Source organism: Indicator indicator, chromosome 12 (genome assembly GCF_027791375.1).
Source record: "Indicator indicator isolate 239-I01 chromosome 12, UM_Iind_1.1, whole genome shotgun sequence".
Classification (NCBI taxonomy): domain Eukaryota; kingdom Metazoa; phylum Chordata; class Aves; order Piciformes; family Indicatoridae; genus Indicator; species Indicator indicator.
Window position 1 is genome coordinate 12,913,520 of NC_072021.1, and position 19,243 is coordinate 12,932,762.

At 40.6% G+C, this 19,243-nt stretch overlaps 1 protein-coding gene across 1 annotated transcript in view; it reads right to left on the reverse strand.

The window, feature by feature from the left end:
* Positions 1–19,243, reverse strand: part of SNTB1 (syntrophin beta 1) — a 102,218-nt gene that overhangs the window by 35,093 nt on the left and 47,882 nt on the right. Inside the window, exon 2 of the mRNA XM_054385492.1 lies at positions 10,330–10,546. Coding sequence (XP_054241467.1) covers positions 10,330–10,546 — 217 coding nt within the window. The remainder of the gene's footprint in view (positions 1–10,329; positions 10,547–19,243) is intronic.

Consider the following 19,243-nt stretch of genomic DNA (forward strand, 5'->3'; position numbering starts at 1 on the left):
AGTAAGATTACCTGACACCAAGTCTTACTGTCCTTACAGTAAAATCCTTGAGAAGGGAATTTGCCAGTGTTGATGCAACCCCACATCTAGCATGGCAATAGGAGTTTCAAATATAAAGGCAAGAGGAGCATTCACCAACAAGGCAACCACTCAGACCTACATAGGAGGTAACTGCAGAGAAACCAGGGATAAGCTGCTACCTTATTTCATCAGGTATCATGGCACACCCAGAGTTTCTCCACATGCTTATTTTACATTTATAGAGTCAAATTAAAATCCACCCCCCATCCCAAATGGGAATTTTCTTAGGATTGCACTGTGGTTTCTGTGAGACCACTAAGCACCAATTATAAGCCCACCACAAGTGGCCTTGGCTTTCTCCAGGAGTTATCAGTGTCCTTAATGCTCCATTTAGATTCTGCTAACAGTGGCAGCAAGAAAGGGCTAACCATAACTGTATGACTGCTGCTGGCAGGTATCTTTTACAGTTTCTAACTCCTGTGGAGAGAGATGTTCGGGGTTATTTTTCCCCAAAAACATGCTTAGTTGACCATCCTGCAAGCTTCCACCCCACTGCACAAACCCACACAGTTTTCATTAAAATTAAGCCTGTCCATCGTGGTTATGGGACCTGTGCCAACACAAAAGTTTTGAGAGGCAGCTGCAGCTATTTCAGTTCATTCTTCAGTGAAGTTATTAGTTATAAGTGGGACTCTGTGTGCTCCCTATAGCTTTGTGAGCCACTTTTACTTGAATGTTAGTTAAACAACCCACAGGGTAATAGTCTAGTTTAATTATAAACCCAAGCTCTTGTTGTTGCCCATCACTCAGCAACTTATCATATTTGTTCTTTTCATTGTACATGTATAGTTGACTGTCCCTGAACATGACCTACACAAATTTGACCTGGGATCTGAGCCTAAGCACATACTTCTCTCCCATGTATTGCTGCCTGATCCTTGGGACACTCAAAGGCTCCTTTCTGTAGCAGAAAATTAATTAGTTCAGTGGAATTTATTCAAGTTGAGGTTTGAAACAGCAGTGTAATGCAAATATTTGTTATGCAATTACAAAACCCTGCAATTTGGAGCTTAACTAACAATTAAGAGGTTTTAATTAATTGGTTAAACCAGACCAGAATCTGGACCAGAGCGTTACTCAATTCACATAGCTCTCCAGGGCTCAGGGAGCAAGGACCTCTGGTCCCATGTTTGTCCATCTTGGGAGGGGGAGGGCTCCATGTAGACATTGCTCTAAAGATAGAAAAGGTCATGATTTTCCAAACTCAGCAGCTGAACTGTTCAGGGCCCTAAATCACTGTTTGGACAGCTTAAAAAGTGGGTTGATTTTTCAGAAAGTGCTGAGCCAACACAAAAATGCATGTTTCCTCTGCTAAGCTGCTGGAGTTCTGCACTGTCTGAAAATAAAGGCTCTTATTTAGCCTCTCCAGGACGTATGAAGGATTAATCTTCAGGTACCAATAGGGAAGTTCCTTGTCAGACGATGCAGGTCTGGTGAATAAGAAAACTATGTTTGTAGATAGGCACACTCCCATTTTTTTTCTGAGCTGCAAGAAAAAGCTGTCTCCCTGACAGATTTAGCCATTTCTATCCAATGATCATTACCATCATACACAGGTAACACACCCTGGTCTGTCTTTCCATCAGAAACACTGCTCTCCCACTGCTCCTGTGCAAGCTTCTACATAGGGCACCTTTTTTATTCATACCTTAAGAAAAAAAGTCAAAATCCTGAACTGCCTGAACTCTGCTACTGCTTATGGCTATAAGGTCTGGGCACTAAACTATCTTTAGGAAACCCAGATTGCAGATTTCGACTAGAAATCCAGGGCTCCTGTGTCTGCAGTCCATTGGAATGGAGAAGAAACTTAACATCTCTCCAGAAACCCACAGGCTCTGACTTCAATCAGATACTGAAAGCACTGTGTCCCTATAAACTCTTCCCTCTTCTGCCCTTCAGTCTATGCTGCTTTGATTCGTCAGTCCATTTGGATGATCATTTTTGTGTACCAGCTGACTGATGGCATTTCCATATTTTCTGAAAATAAAATAATACCAGTGACCTAAGTAAACTCCAGCACTACAGCACTTAAATGTTTCCAGCAGTCTGTCCATTGTAGCCTTGATTTGTTCCTTGCCTAAACTGACCACTGCTTACTGACTTCTGTTTATCTGCAGTTCAGTGATAAAGTTCCCTTAATTCCCCACTGAACTGAAATATTTAGGGCAGTGCCACAGCTGTGTTTATTCTCACACTCCACCACAGTTATGTAAATACTGCATATGGAGCTGTTTCTGATAAAGCCCATACCAACCCAAAGGAATTGTACGTTAGCTCTAGATGGCTGCCAAGATGCACGGCATCTCTCCAGCTTGGCAATGCATATGAATGATATCACATTTTCTCAGGGATCATTTGGCGAACCTTATAATAAAAGAGTAATATTCTCCCTGCTTCTCAGCGTCCTACTGAGCTGAGGAATGTTTTCAGCATCATCTTCTTCACCCACAGAACACAGGCACAGTCAAACCCAGTGACTCCAAACGCTGCAACCTTGCACGTAAGAGGCCAAAACTCATTCTCTCGCTGCACCACCCAGAGATTTTTCTTTAGAGAGGATCAGAAGTCAAAAGCAAATGTTTGACAGACCATCCAGGCCTCTAATGAACACTGTGTGTTCATTATCTAAGAAATAACAAATGCAATAAAAGCACTTCTCCCACCCTCACTGGCACGGGACCAAATCCAGCACTGATTTACATTTTATGCCTCTTCCCAGGTCAGATTATGCATTCAGTGAGTGATTAAGAGTGGAGTAAATCCCTTGAAGTTAATGATAAGCTGAAGCCAGAGTTATTCCAGTCCATCACGCTACTCTGATTCTGCACCAGCAAGCCAGGAACAAAACATTCTGCCACTGGCTGATTGAGAGCCTAACTGCTCACTCCATCTCCTCTGTACATGAAACTAAAGTAAGTAATTTTGGTGATTTCTGAGTGTACAAACACTGGAGCCTTTCCAGTGTAACGAGGGATTTAGAAGACCACAATCACAGATTAAATTTTTGTAGGTTTTGTTACAAATTAAGTAAAAAGACTGTTAATATTATTTTTCAATTCTACATGCAGTATCAGAAGATGAACCAGGAGTAAAAAAGCTACGTAATGGAAACTTTGGGTTTAGTCTGGAAGGAAAATACTGCATACTGAGACTGCCAGGCTTGCAACAAACTCCCCAGCTTGCACTGAAGAAGCAACTTCATTTGATACAGCTAAAGAGAGGTGAAAGCAATTTTACCAAGCAAGTGCTATTTAGTAATCAGGCGGAATTCTTCTCTGTGGAAGTCCCTCCATCCCCTCACTCTCACATGGGTACCCACTGTCAGTTATTTGCTGACTTTCAACTTACAGTGGTAAGAACAATGTAAATTCCTGTTTCTGGGGAGCTGGACAAGACTGGTGTCCAAAGGGTGTATGTATCACTAATGATGTGTTACAGTTGATTTCCTTTCTATTTGCCACCAGCTGGGCTTTAATAAAAGGGGTACCATGGGGCACCTACCATGGCAGCACTACACCAGAAGCTCACACTTGTGGCTGTAATTTGCAGTGTGCTGCCATACGAATGACTTGACAAGGTGCAGGAGGGAGCAGCTTTGAGTACACCAGCTGAAAACCCTGCTCCTTGATTAACAGCAGGACAGGCCAGATCAGAGCTGAAACACTGAAATCCAATTTGCAAACTCTCTGATTAGCAAGTGAAAGCCCAGCACTGAGCACAGGACAAAATCCAGGCAGGAAAAAGGGTCTCAAGGTTGTCACTGGCTGCAAGCCATAACACAGGCTGTATGGAGGAGGAGCATGGCAGATACTGAAACCCTTGCCTATCAGCTTTGTTTGGCAGGTCTCTGAAGTGTTAACAACACTCTCCAACATTATTCAGCAGCTGCTTGGATGTCAGCACTTAGGTACCTTTACATGCAGACACACATAAAACATGATTAACTGTTTGTCCTCTCTTCTGTCCTGCAGCACACACACTGCTCCTTCTTTCCCTTTAATCTGAGACATTTCTTGCAGCACTCTTCTTTCTCCATCTCTTCAGTGCATCTGAAGTGCATCTTCCATCTCTTTGATTCTTTTTTTTTTTCCCCTCACAAAAATACTCACTTAGTAACGTCTGCAGCAGTTTTCACTCCCTTGGTTTACTACTTCTTTTGGTTGGCTTCTTTCTCCATCACCTTTTCTTAATTTGTCCTCATTTCCCTCCATGCATTTCTCAGGGCAGTTTCTTCATCTCCCTTCTTTGATTAATTTCCAGTTCCTTTCTTCTTATTTCTATTCCTCAGCTAAATCCTCTGCAGCTAGAGCTGGTTGGAAAAAAATCAAAATTCTTTGACTTTTTCAAACCTTCCACTAACATGTCTTCTTTTTCTCTACTAATTATTTATGTATTTTCACAGAAAATAAAGACTTTGGTTGAAAAAAAAAAAAAATCAAAACTTCATCTGAAAGCATTCTACCAGCCTCAGTTACTGCCACCTCCACACCACACATCCTTCCTTGCCACCCACTCATGGTGACACATTTTATTGCTGTCAGGTCCCGTTCAGTCCTGTTCACACCCAGGCACAGTTTTGACACTCATATCTGTGCACAGGCACACTTTTTCTTTTTTTGAGTAACATGTGCAAGAACTTTTCCCATTCTGATTCGATTTGTGCTGGGGATGGGAAGGACACCAGGAGCCCTCCTGTCAAGCTGAGAGAGATGGGAAGGGGAGAAACCCCAGGTCCTTATGCCAGGAGAAAAGATGTGACTTGTTTTTCAAGAAAATGTGACATGACTAATCCCAGATTCACCAGCACCTGCACAGACATCCCATAGCTATCCAGTTTGAGGTACACTGGTATCTCAAATACTCCACAGGAGAAGTCAGGGGTTTCCACTGTGTTCACCACAGATCTTGGCATGTTTCCCCAGCAGTTCACTTCTCAAACCGTTGCCTAGAGACCCGAGCAGCTCCTTAGGACATTAGAAAGCTATTTTAACATGATTTAACTGAACAAAAATTAAACCTGAAGTAAAAAAAGTAAATGACCAGCCAAAGTTCACCCTAGCTTGTGTAAATGAATACCCTTGACATTGCTCTGCAGAAAATGGCCTTTGGGTTGTTTGATGGTGGTTTGTTGAGGTTTTTTTGGTTGTTTTGTGTTGTTGGTTTTTTTTTTCCCTTACAAAAATCTTAGCAGCTGATTTGAGTCAAAAAGAGACCAAACCAGCTCCTCTTTACAGATCTCAGTAGCCTTCCAAGTAGGTGGAGAAGAAACTGAGGCTAAGACGTAATTTCATATAACCCAGGGCAAAATCAATGACCTGTTTGGCTGGTGAGGAGTTTCACAAATGATGGAAAATAACTACTCCTCATAATTAAAAAAAAAAAAAAAATAAAAATAAATCACCCTTTCTGCCTAGAGGCTTCAGAGCTCCAGCTGCTGCCCCTCATCAAGGCAAATAACTGCAGCTTCCAAAAGGCACCACCGACTGCAGAGCTGCCCAAAACCCAGATGATAGTCAACTGTCAGACAGCCCATGCTCAACCAATTATTAATTCCAGCAGTTAAAAAAATTCTGTTGTAAGAGAAGAAATGCAGTCTTACAGGTCTCCCATCTGACAATTCTAGTCCTGACCTCATTGACCCTAGCTACCAAAGGGGGTCCCACAGCCATGCAACTCTTAGAAAGGACAAGGAGGAGGAAACCTTTGCCATCACCTAGTCATTCATCATCACCAGCCATCCTCACCTCCCAGCCCCAACTTCCTCCCTCTCCTAGCCTCAGGTTGTTGAAGAGGACTGCAAATGCCTTTTTAGCCAAATCACTTAACTTCTCTCAGCTTGAAAAGAAAGAACAGTAGATAAGTATCATGTGCTGCCTACTTATTCATCCCTCCCAGTAAAGACCAGATTAGCAGTTACAGTACTACAAACAAAAACATGACAAGAAGCATCCAGCTTTACACAAAAGGAGGATCTGGATTTTTAACAACAAAAGATCTGCTGAGCTAAGTTTAAAAAAAAAAACCACGTTCACCTTGATCTTAAATTCATGTCATTTTGTGGGCAAGGATGTGATGAGCTTCATAGTGGTAGATCATCTTTCTATAACAGACCACAAACAAAGATAGCTTTGCACAACAGTGTGGTTTAAGGATGAGGGGAGAATCAACCAGAGTTTCACCCTAATTATTATAGTTTTTGTTCTTTTCTGGATTTGGATTACATCCTTTCAAGTTGCTTTACTTTAATGTTGGATTGTTGATCTCTCTCTTAGTTTCACAGTAAGCTAAAGAGATAATAAACACAGACCACCAGAAGAAAAAGAACAGTAACAAAAATTCTTGATATAAATCAGGATTTTGACTCTAGCGGGCTCAATGACTTCTTCAAAGGACTTATTGATATTCAAATAGTAAAACATGTCTGTACCAATAATAGTAATTAAAGTGTTATAAGTCTTTCATCCAAGGATCTTGAGCTGTAGCTCACAACAACATGGTAAATTAAGTACAGTCTTTCCACTTCACAGACATTTTGTCTACAGCCAGAGAGCAGCTCAGTAACTGCACAAGGAGCTAGGGCACAAATTCCTTGGGGAGCCATGGAGAAGGATTTTTTTGTACTAGTAATGCACCCATGATAGTATCTTTACCTTTGCTCCATCCCTTATGCATATGTAACTCCTTTCTCCTTCTTTTGCCCACACAATGATAACAGAAAAAAAGACCCAAACCAGAAGCTGTCCTATACTGTCCACCAGGAAAGGAAGATTTCCATCTCCCCTGGAAAGCCCAGAGAAACACTGGTGTCCACCCATGGTTTTCACACTTCCAGCATGCTGCAACAGTGCCAGCACAGCGAGGTCCATCATCTCCTTAGTCCCAGGTCCAGACTTCAACCTTTGTCCAGCACTTCACCTCATCTGTGCTTCTACTACTAGCCAGTGTCATTGGCTGAGCCCAGTGTTATCAAACTACAAGAAGCAAAAACCAAGACAAATGCTCCTATGCTCTACAAGAGCAGCTGTAGCTCATTCTTGGTAACATGGTCATTCAGTGCCCTGCCCTCTGCAAGCCCCACATCATGTATGTGACTCAGAGGCTCTGCTCCCTCATCAACAGTGAATAAACCTGGGCTGCAAAGCTGCATCTCTAAACCAAACCGCAGGGGAATCCATCCTTTGCTTTGTAAACCAATGGTTGCTTGTGCTTGGCCACATCCAAGTATGGCTGTGTTTACCAAGCAGGAAACAGGCAGGGTGGAGGCACAAGCCAGCCCATGCTTTCACCAACAAGACATCCAGGCTTTTCTCCACTGCCTAGTATTTGCCTCCCTGTCAACTCAGTCTCCCTTAATTTACACCAACATGAGCTTGAAGAGGTGCAGGAGCTAAATGACTTTCATTTCTTCACAGAACAGGACAGGACTAGACTATTTCAGTTGGAAGGGACCTACAATAGTCATCTAGTCCAACTCTCTGACCACTTCAGGGCTGTCAAAAGTTAAAGCACATGGCTAAGGGTATTGCCCAAATGGCCTTAAACACACTTGAGGCATCAGCCACCTCTCTAGGAAGCCTGTTTGACCACCTTCTTAGTACTGAAATTCTTCTTAACATCCAGTCTGAACATGTCCAGTCTTGTAGTTTTTTCAAAGAAAAATAGTTGTGCTTTGGATCAGCAGTGCAACTCAAAGTGCTGGCAGGTCCCAAACTGCACACAGTCATCTTTCATTAAGTTTTACTGAAAAGGTATGGAGTTTCTACTAGTACCACAAACATCACCCACATAAATAGTCATGAGGTTTAGGGTGACAGGTTGGACTTGATGATCTTTGAGGTCTCTTCCAACCTTCTTGATTCTATGAATCTATGATTCTATGAAATAATCAGTCTCACAGCTGAAAATGCTTCAGAAAAAAATATTCAGGAAGGAGGTTTTGGGACAATATTGTTCATACTACTGCCACAGAGCCCTTGAAGATGTTTGTCTTTTCGTTTCATCTTCATGGTCTCCTGGTAACTTACGTTTATCAGCATTCATGGTTCAAGTTTTTTGGTGCAAGGATTAGCTTCCAACGATGTCATACTAAATCTGGTTGAAACTTAACTGAGGCCAGACTTGCAAGTGGAAGCAGAAATCCTATGCAGGGCTACCAGCTCTAGTGGGAAAACCACCTAACTTCTTCCATGCCCACTAAACCCACATTTCACCCCTGCTTTCTACGAACCAAAGGTGATTCAGTGCCAACAAGCAGGTATTTCCTTCTGAGTTTCTACACTGGAAAACTCGTGCTTTCTCTGTCCACACTCAGTCTTAGCTGAAAATTATCTTAACTATAGGGAAAGAGAGCCTTTTTATGGCCAGCATATGCTTTGTCAGCCTTCCAGCAACGCTCTCCTAAAGCCATCCAACAAAGTGACACTATCAGTTATAAGATCTGTGTGCGTCAGGTCACTGGGTCATGAAACAGAAGTGTCAGAACAAGTAAGGACATGGTTTGAGCTCTGCCATGAACAAAGATCAAATAATTTTTGTAGAATCAGATTATTGCCTTGGGATGTATTCCTATAGGAAAGGGTTGCTGCATTGTGATAGCATTTCTACCGGAAAATATCAGTTCTAGTATTCAGAATGGTTAAAACTCCCTGAAATAACTCAAGATGCAAATCACTGGGATGCTACTCTTACACTGCAGTTAGCATGATGGGGAGGTACTGTGTGCTGGATGAAAAAAATCCATCTTAAACTGTGTATCTCACTGTGTAAAAATCAGAAGTCACTCTTTCCACAGGAAATGACAGCAGCACAAAATGAAAACTGTGACACTAAGCAATATGACTCTCCCACGCATTACTTCCTAGTAACACCTAAGAACACATGCATTTGTAGCATGCTTTGAAAAAGTCAGCTCCTCCTCTGAATCAGTCCTAGCCTTCAAACAAAACTGAGGACCAAGAGAATGACCAAAGCTGAGAAACACAATATTGTCAAACAGAGGGGAAAATGGTAAAAGAATAAAGCCAGTATGTGTAGAGAATTGTTATGTTCTGCAGATTCATGGGCTGCATGGGCCTTTTAAAAATACAATCCATAGCAACCTCAACATCTTAAACTATACAGATTTATGTGGAAAAAAAAAAGGTGGCTGATAGCAATCAGCATCTTGATTTAAACTTGAGAAAGACTGCTGGGTTAATTGCTGGTTTACAACGTCACTCTGCAGTAGTCAGTTACTGTTGACTATGGTGGTAACTACTTGGTGAGATGAAGCACCAGCAAAGTAAAGCATCACTAAACAGTAAAGGATAGAGGAAAGAAAACAGAAACTGAAAAGAAGTTCAGATTTTTTTTTTTTAATTATACAGATACTGATAAAGTTTATGAACTGCAGTACAAAAGATTAATAGGGAACCTATCCTCCCCAAATCCCCTCTGCTCTTTCTTCTTCACTGAAAATGTAACCATTATTTATGCCCAAATGTAAGTGCTAAGAATCAAAGGCATTAAACCCAGCTTCTGGGCAAAGCCAGCACACTGCAGAAAAACAAAAAGGCCATTATTTGGATGGAAGAATTAGTCTGTATTACTGACTTGACTGGTCCCTTTTTTATTAGCAGCTGTTAGAGCAGGGATCTGAGAGTGTGCTGGTATGGTGCAGCTGTTTCACATATGTTATAAATAAGGGCTGGTAAAAGCTCTTTCTATTTTTAACATCATGAAAAAAAACAAAGAAGCCACAGAAATTCCCCATTAATGTCTTGTAAGTATAACTTTTCTCCTATTCTTGACTTTAATACCCAGAACTGAATGGACAAAACAGGCCATTCTTAATATAATAGTAATTTAAAAGGAAAAGAAAATGCAACTTAGTGGAATTAGATTAAGCCAGCCTGGAAGATGTAACCAATTAGCCTGCACAGTGTCTTTTCCTTCAAAAGCAGACACTTAATCAGGATGAAAACAAGGCCCTGAGATCCCATTTCCAACAAAAATGTTGTATTACTGCACTGAGAGTTTCTCTATAGCAGAACCCAAAAGGCTGAACCCGGCACCACGTGGCTCAACCATACCATCCACCCATCCCAAACTGGTGCTTGATTACCCATTGCTGGGCTTTTTTGTACAGCCAGAGCCTAGTGCCAGCTCATTGCCAGACTCTGTTGCTCACCAACCCCAATGTTAGAAAAGTCAATGACAATTCAATACAAAGGGAAAACCTCAGCCCCAGGTACCCTCCCCCCCACTCACCTGTTTTCAGGGTCTGGCACTGTCATGTTGCGTGTCACATAGCACATCTTGAGTGGTATTGTCTTCCTGTCCCTGTGGATGGAGAGTGAAAGCTGCGACAGAGGGTCGGCTGAGGTGCAACCCAAGCGGGGAGATTCGGGAGGAGGCGTCTCCCACCCAATTTCTGAAACAGGAGAGCCTTTCTTCACGTAGGGTGTTGCTTCTCTCATGTACTTCACTATGGAAAGAAAAAATAGAAGAAAAAAGGAAAGCAATAAGTAAATGGATGTTTAGTAGTTGCATCTCATGTGAGTTCTTTGAACTGGTCCAAACAGCCTTCAGCAATGTTCGTAATTTCTACTCGCCCATCATGACAGCATCAGAAGCTGTGCAAACACAGAAGATGCAGATCTGACTGCTGCCAGTCTCAGTGTGGTGCAATGAGTAAAACAAGCAAAGAGAATGGAATAGGCAAAATGTGAACATACAGCTAATGTAAGGCCAGGAGAGCCATCCAATCTCCATTCAACAGGCTCTAAGTTCTCATGCACATTCTTCTATAGAGAAGCCATGAGCTGGCTGAGGTATAGGGAGGTTTTTTATGAAGACATTTGACCAAATGACAATGAATGTATTATTCCCCTATCTAAAATGTTCCAGTGATACTCCCAGTGCTGCAAATTCACATCTCACTTCAGGTTCATGTTTATCAGCGTCCTGCCACTGATCTCAACAGCTATTTCCGCTTGCTGGAAATCACTTTAGCTGATCTCCTTGCACATATGGAGTAAACAAAAAACCAATTAAACCTTTATCCTTCTCTTTAGTAAATAAAATCATGTTTAAGCGTATTGTGAGTTTGAAGGTATCAGATTAGATCTCTTCTCAGTCTCTTCCAATGGATACCAGCTCTAGTGGACAGGAAAAGTGAACATAGGACTCCCAAATGATCTTAATGTATGAAAAAAAATCAGCACTTCTTTTACACTCATACTTCACAGTCCCCTCTTTGTGCAGGCAAATATTGCAACATTTTCCCTCTTTTTCAATTCTTTTGGCGGTTCAAGACAGCTTTTGCTTTTCACGTGCTCGTCAAATCTGCCAGGCACACTCTCCTCCTTCACAGAGCTGACAAAGCTCAGCCAGGAAAAGGCCCTACATTTAAGCACCCCTAGTTAAAGGTATCTATCCAATGTACACAGCTGTGGCTGCCTAACTGGCTGTTACCACTTGATTGTACCCATGACTCAAATAGCAACGACAGGAGCCAAAAGGGCAGGAGCAATGTGAACTTATTTGGGGAAGTTATTAAAATGCTGTGAGAGAAGATTCCAAGATTCCAACGGTGCAGATTATAGTGTCAGCTAGGCTGAAGAGCCTGGGAATGATTGAATAACAAAGAGATGGGTAATTACAAAAAGGCATTGTGGTGGAGGAGGTTAAATTAGGGAAAGCAGACTGAAGCTTTAAATTCAAAGTGAAAGCAAGGGAAGTATTCAGAGGAGTGGAGAACAGCAGTGTTTCTGCCAAGATCACAGGTAATGTAATTTCAGCAACACTACTTTCAAGACATTCCATAACAGCTTTACCAAGAGAGAGATCTGTGCAAAACTAAAGTCCAGGCTCTGAGCATTTATTGCCATCTTTTCTCTAAAACACCTCAGTTTACGTCTTGCCATTGCTCTCTCTCCTTTTCATAAACTTGCTAATTTCAATTATAAGGACTTTTGTGTATTTTATAGGATATTCCTCTGTGAGAAGGATCAAATGCTGTCCTACCCAGCACTGTTGGTTTGCTTTCTTTGGCCCCGAGTATTCCGAGTAATTTTTGAATTTCATTGTTCCCTGCTCTGAGAAGTGCTGACATGAAATTCTGCCAGGCTTCCAGAAACTATTTATGGCAAAAGGTGTTGTGATTAATTTTTTTCACTTTTTGTAGACATCTGTCTGGAGTGCATCATCTAAAAACTCGTGTCACCTAACTCTCAAAGCTAATGCTCCTCCTTGGGTGCTTCATAAATAACCTGATTTTCAAAGGTGCTGAAAATAAGCAGTCTTAGCTCGTGTCATACAGACACTGGTTTTAGCAGTTGGTAATCTCAGCTGGATGTGCTCAAAGCTTTTGGGAAACAGAGGGACTGAACACATACAAATGTGGTGAATCTATTCCTGTTTACAATAAACAAATATGACTTTGTCATTAACTTAGATGGGGAAAACAGCTGAAGCTATAAAAATCATATTTGATTGCAAACAAGATTTTGCTCCTTTAAAAACTAGAGGTTATTAATTAATCTGTTGAAAAAACGTAATGAAAGCAGTTTTTGAACTCTGTTACAATGACATGCCAGCAATGTGATGCTAAATAGAGGTCCAGGTATCAATAGTGCAGCTCTTTAATCTGTCCTATTTTCATCCTCTTTCAGCCACAGCTATATGCATTAGACCTGAGCATCTTTTAATTAAAGAAAGGAGAGCGGGGCAGGGAGAGGAAGGAAACTAAAGTGAAATATTTGGCTGTAAACCTAAGCAGCAATACAGAATGTGAATTTAATTCCCCAGAGACGGGTGCAGCAGAAAAGAGCCGTCCCTTCCATGTGTCAAGAAGCCAAGTTTCCATGTGATGCACTAGTGGATTCGTGGCAGGCAAGCTGCACTGCTTCAGAAACTCATGTGAAAGAGGAAGCAGATGCAGGAGGAGAAACACAATCCTCCTTCCACAGAGTCTTAAGCATGGCCAGAGCCAAAAATATTACCTTGGGGAAAAACGTCCTATGAAAACCACCTTGAGGAAAAATGTCCTATGAAAACTCCTGCCAACTTTTGAATTCCCAGACAGCTAGTTCCTGCTGCCTCTGAACAGGAGATGGATGCTCAGCCCCAAAGACTGACAGGAATAGAGACTATTAATACATTGGGTAAACAGCTGGCTGCCATCTTCCTACAAAATTCTACAGGTGGATTAAAACATAAAACGAAAAAAGGGTTTTCTGTCAAAAGAAAAATGGACTTTAGCAGTTTTCTACAAATTCCTACTTCCCACTAAATACAAGCACATCCTTAGAGATCCATGCTAAATTCTGCTGGGTTTTACAAACCAGATTTTATGGCTCTTGCATATTAAAATGTGTTTCATATTTTAAAAGACCCCAAAGGGATACATAGAGATTAACAAATGGAATACAGGAGTGGAACAGGTGGCAGAACCTGATCCATTTTTATAATTTTTTTGTATTAATTAAATGTCAGAGCCACTGTTTCCCATTTGCCTCACCAACATCCACGATTTCATGCCCGTATACAAAGTCCAACTTATAAATTTGGTTAAAATAAGGCACAAGCTGTTTAGATGATTAATAACTTTTATCAGCAATTATTTCCTATTTACCTCTAAACTCTGGATGCAAATGCTGCAGAACGCTCTGTCTTATACCAACACAGCAGTAACCCTACTACACACACACCCCAATTTACGGTCACTACACAAGTCTACATTTTGCAATACATCCATTAACCAGTTCTTAATCCACGTTGCAGTAAACAAGTTGATACCAGTATGTATTATAGGACTGCACTGCACTAGCTGAGAATCTTGAATGGAGCAATGTTAATGTATAACTGAAGCTATACAATCCCATTCCATCATCAGTTTTAAAACCAGAAAAACAACTGATACAGACTGCTGGACATTACAGTAATATCGTGGATAATACTCTGCTCTCAGACCATTACACTCAGGAGCTAGATATCCCTGTAGATACAGTAGCACAAATCCAGGTACTGAATGAAAATGGGTTCAGAGAACAGTGGTTTTATATATTGCCAACAAAAATACCTAATGTATTAAAATCCCCAAACATTTAATAAAATTAAGGCATGCTATTGCATAACAACTCTGAATAATGAATAACTATTCTATGGACACGTATATATATGTTTATGCCTTCAGAATAGACACAGCTAATAGAAGCATACAAATATTAAATACATATTCCTATAAAAATGCTCCATCCTTTAAGACCACCAGAATGTACTCCACAAACAAAGAAGCCAACATGCAGGGACTGAAAAAAATTCTAATGGTTTCATTATTATAAATCATTGTACTGATATACTAGAATTTTTGTTGAAAGCTATTTAAACTCATCCATTTGATGCTGTATCTCAACGACAGAGATCCTTATATTCAGTAATAATTAATGACCTATAGCCTTTTGCTGCACCACTAATTAGAAACTGTGGTCAAGCAATTAAATTCCAATCTCCAGAACATCCCTCCCCACAAACAAACAAACAAAAAAAAAAAAAAAAAGAGGAAGGGAAGTGGCAATCAAATGAATGAATCCATCGTTACACACTGAAATTTTTTGCATTTATTTTTTTGATCTGCAAGACAGGCAATGTAGCTTTGAAAACAACACTTAATTTATACACACTTCTGCCAAGTCCCAACTCTCCACAATTCATCCTTTGTTACTGTTCACAGATGACTTTGAGGGGCAGGAAGAAGCAGGCTTTTAATGAGAGAAATACTACAGACCATCTTGGGCAGGTTCTTGGCCAGACAGTTCTGAGGAACTAGGACTCTTCTGACACATTCAAACTGTTTCCTAGGAGGGAAGACAAAGACCACTGAAGAGAAGCCAGTACTCTGGAGCAAAGCTCTTTTGTAACTGTTGGAATGAGGACAGGATGTGTACATTTACAGTGTGAGATCAAAAGGAACAACACACCCTAATCTGCTCAAAGAAAGATGATCAAGGAATTCCCTTTGCAGGGGAAAAGCACAGTCTCCTCTTTATGCATGCATTCTCTCCTAAGAAAGTACTCAGAGACAACTACCAAAGGCAAGTAAGAAAACATCACTCAGAAATCTCTTGAGGCTATTTTCAGAGGATGAGTTAATGTTACTGATATGTATAACCAAAAAAAAAAAAAAGAAGAAAAAAAAAGAAAACCCACACCCCAAAGATTTTCCAAAGTTCCCGTAAATCCATCTTTATCTGGTCTGGTTTGTGCCATGGTAAAACACAGCCCAAAGAAGAGGAGCTAGGCAAGTCCTCCAACATACTTTTAAGACTGCTTGGAAGGATCAACCTTTGGAGTCACTCATGCCCACAACGTGAACATGATGAGGTAATTGTATTTATCAGCTTATTCTGTATTAAGGGGGAGTTTGACTCATCTGTTCTGAAGGGAGTACACCAGACTATCTCCAAGAGTACTGCAGATGGCATGGCATACAAAAACTTCGCTTGCAAAAATGATTGTTGATTAGTTTGAAAAGAGCTGATAATGCAGAACTAAAAGAGGCCCCAACTGCAGGTACACAGTTCCCACCTTAAGACAAACACTTCTGAGGTTGTAGTTACCACCACTTTAAGTTCAAGTTATCAACTCAGAGCAATCTAACAGCTGCTGAAATGATACTGTTCCAAGGTGGGGGTGGAGGGGGAAGTGAATGGTATCAAAACCTACAAGGCAGATTTGTGGCCTTCAGGAGGGTAGATCAGCCAAGCAAGTCAGTCACTCATCATGGTTGTGTTATTTTGCTTGATGTAACATTAAAACACAGAATTTGCAGTCTAGTAGTTTTGCTAAGACACAACCCCCAAATGCCTCAAATGATTTCAAAGCTAGATGCAACTGAAAGAAGTCTAGCCATAAAATTCATGAACCATGTCCAAGCAATGCCAACATAAATGCAAAGTCTTGTACACTGTAGTCCATGGAACTGAGAGTAACAGAGCTGGAGAAAGATCTACCACATTAAACTTATTTCAGTATCATAATACCAGAATTTTGCCTGAGAGGTTTTATGTAGGAGATCAAATTTCCACTGAACTGAAGCAAACTTCATGCCCTACAGTGAAGACACAGGTATGAAAATGAGATGAGAATCTGTCTACTTGCAGGTGCCATCATTGAAACTAAGACCCAAATACTTGAGGAAGAGAGCTTATGAACAGGATCATTTATGAAGACCTGTTACTGAGTGACCTTAAATGTGGCCATACACCAAAAACCAGACAACAGTCCTGCTTGTGTTCCCACTCCATTTCCTACAGAAACATCTGTTACTACATTCAGACAAGTAACATCCATTAGCATCACCTGCTTTCCTTCATGCTGAAAGGTATTTGAAATAGTAAACCTGCCAAGAGCATCAGATCTTCACCTCTGGGACATGATATAAATTAGTTAAAATAAACACCTTGTGAGAATACAAATCCCCTACAACATGCTTTGGCCATTTCTTATACTGTAGTGAGACTAAACTGAATTTACCATTTTTTTTTCAGTTTTAAAATTAATTCAGCTGAATTCAGTGTTTGCTTCTTCTAGAGCAGCACTTAAAGACACAGGCTTGTACTTTTATAAAGGACTATTTGCATATACATTCCATGTATGCACTTTTTATATGGAAGATGTAAATGAACGTTTTGAAAGAGGAACTTCAGAAAGATCCAGGAGACAAACACACCTTTACGACAACGTTTCCTTGAAGGCACTGCATTAGCAATTGGTGCCAAAAGGCTGCTGGTAAGCAACCAAACTTCAAGTTCAAGCTTTCAGTGGGCTACGAACAGTCTGGGTGGAAAAAAAAAAAGAAATAACTGCGTTTTAAAAATACAAGGATTACCTCACAATGTTCCTTTAAATTAGCAGCAGCTTTTATAAAATAGGTGAACAATGTTAAGCAGTGCTGTAAGCACCATCCAAGCTTGCACTCAAAAAAAATGAAAGCACCTTGGAATCAGCAATTTTGCTTAAGAGAATTTCTCTGTCAATGAATCAAGAATTGTGTTCCAGAGAGCAGACTGAGGGATCTGGGTGTCCAGGCCCCCATCAAATGGTGGAAAATGGGCTGCTCTCAGGAAGTCATGCAAGGGTATGGTCTGTGAAAGTTGATGTTTTTGATAACCCAAATAGGGCACAGTGACCAGCTACACTGTGCTAGCCAAAGCAGGTCTCAATAGCAAGTAGCTCCCCTGCAACAATCTCTTAGAAGTCAAGAAAATATTGGTGAAAACTCAGCAATGAGTCTTGGCAGGAGCCACTATGATTTCAGCACTTGAGGAGCTGGAGGTCACGTTCCAGGGCCATCTTATGTACCACCAAAACTATTTCACAGTGTTGTTATTCCTCCGTTTCTTTCCCTGAGACTTTGCCTATGGCATGGGCTGATTCAGTCATTGATTCCCTACGCCTGATGTTCCCCTTTAGTAAACACTTCCTCAACCCTTTCTGAGTTTCCTCAATATAAAGGTTTCCAGGGACTGAAGGCTTTAAATATCTTCTGATCTTACGCAACAATTTTGTCAACTGCAAAACCTAATAAGTATTATTCTGTTTCCATTCCTCCACTAAGCCACAGTTTTATACTCCACATAGAACAAGCATGAGCAAAGTACACAGCTTAGTCCCTCCAGTCTATATTAGGCAGGCTGAAAGCTCCCCTTGCAGTCAACATTTCCCACCCACTTCTCTCCCTGATGGCACTTGGAGCTGGTCATCACTAACCTTCAGCTCTAACTAACATCCCTTCAGCTCCTTTGTCACTTATGTTACTGAGTTCTGATAATAAAGGCCATGTTTAAGGCTAACAGCATGCATGTGCAAGGAAACAGAACTAGTTTCAATGCTGAGGTGAGATTTTTGTGTTTCTGTTCAAAATAGATTAACAGAAACTAAGCAGGCACAAAATTGTGTCACATAGAATCACAATGGAACCTGAGGCTGGATGACTGGTCTGGTTCAAGGTGTGACATTTACTAGCACTTGAGCTGACAGAATGATCAAAAGCAGTCAACATGTTGTCAGCAACACAGTACATAAAAAATTCTGTCAAGTTAATAATAAAGAGAGACTCTTTACACTTGACACTGAGCAATACTTTCCATTATAATTTCTCTTATTCATACCTATGATGATGAACATGGTACAGTTTCCTTCAAGTGATTTAATTTACTTTAAATTTTGAAGTTTCTGTTTCAGTTAATTAGATGTGTTCAGTTTTAGCTTTCGGTATGTTACTAAAGATAAATGTAGGAATTTTAGTGGTAAGGTCCCATAAGCTAACAAGTCTTCCAAAAACTTTACATACTTCCCCAAAATAAATGTAGACATCTCTCTCTTCACAATCTGAAACCCAATTTTAGCTTGTAAACACTCTGTAAATCCCAGAGGTACAATGTTTGGTTAAAAAGGAGATGCTTACAGCTTTATCTCGGAGACGCTGATGCTATCTTAAGGAGCTTGTACACAAAAGAAACACTACTCAGTGGAGAAGGAGCAGCTACATTGCAGAAGTGTCACTTACCTAATAAACTGAAAATTGAAACCTGCAAGCAGTAGCTACATAACTTACGTTTTTATGAACAAAATGTGAAACAGCTCATTTGCCACACTGTTATGTGACATTACGAACTCTGCAATTAGAAGTACACAAATCTTTCACAACGCAAGTGGAAAACATCCGAAACAGGCAATTTGGGAGCTGAACATGGGAATTAGCAGTCACATTGTGAGAAAAAGCATTGTGGGACCTGTGAGTCACTCCCTGATAACCAATCTGGAGTTTCTCTTGACTTCAAGGCCGAATGCTTCACAGGAAAAAAAAAAATATTATAATAGAGGTTTTAGTCACATGGTACTAGGACTAGGTCATCATACTCCTTGTAACTCTACTCAAAGTACAACAGAAAAACACGGCTTCACAAAGCAGGAAAATGGAGCAAAACGTTTCTTCAGTGGACTTGCAGCCCTCCTATTCCTAATGACCATTTCCTACCTGATACTGATATATTGTATTTTTATTTCTTTTATCTCAGTCTCAGGAATAAACTGAATCAGAATTCCTTATGTGCTGCTTATGCTTGTTGGTTTCCCCCCTGTTAGTATTTATAGATCTCTCTCCAATTACCCACATACT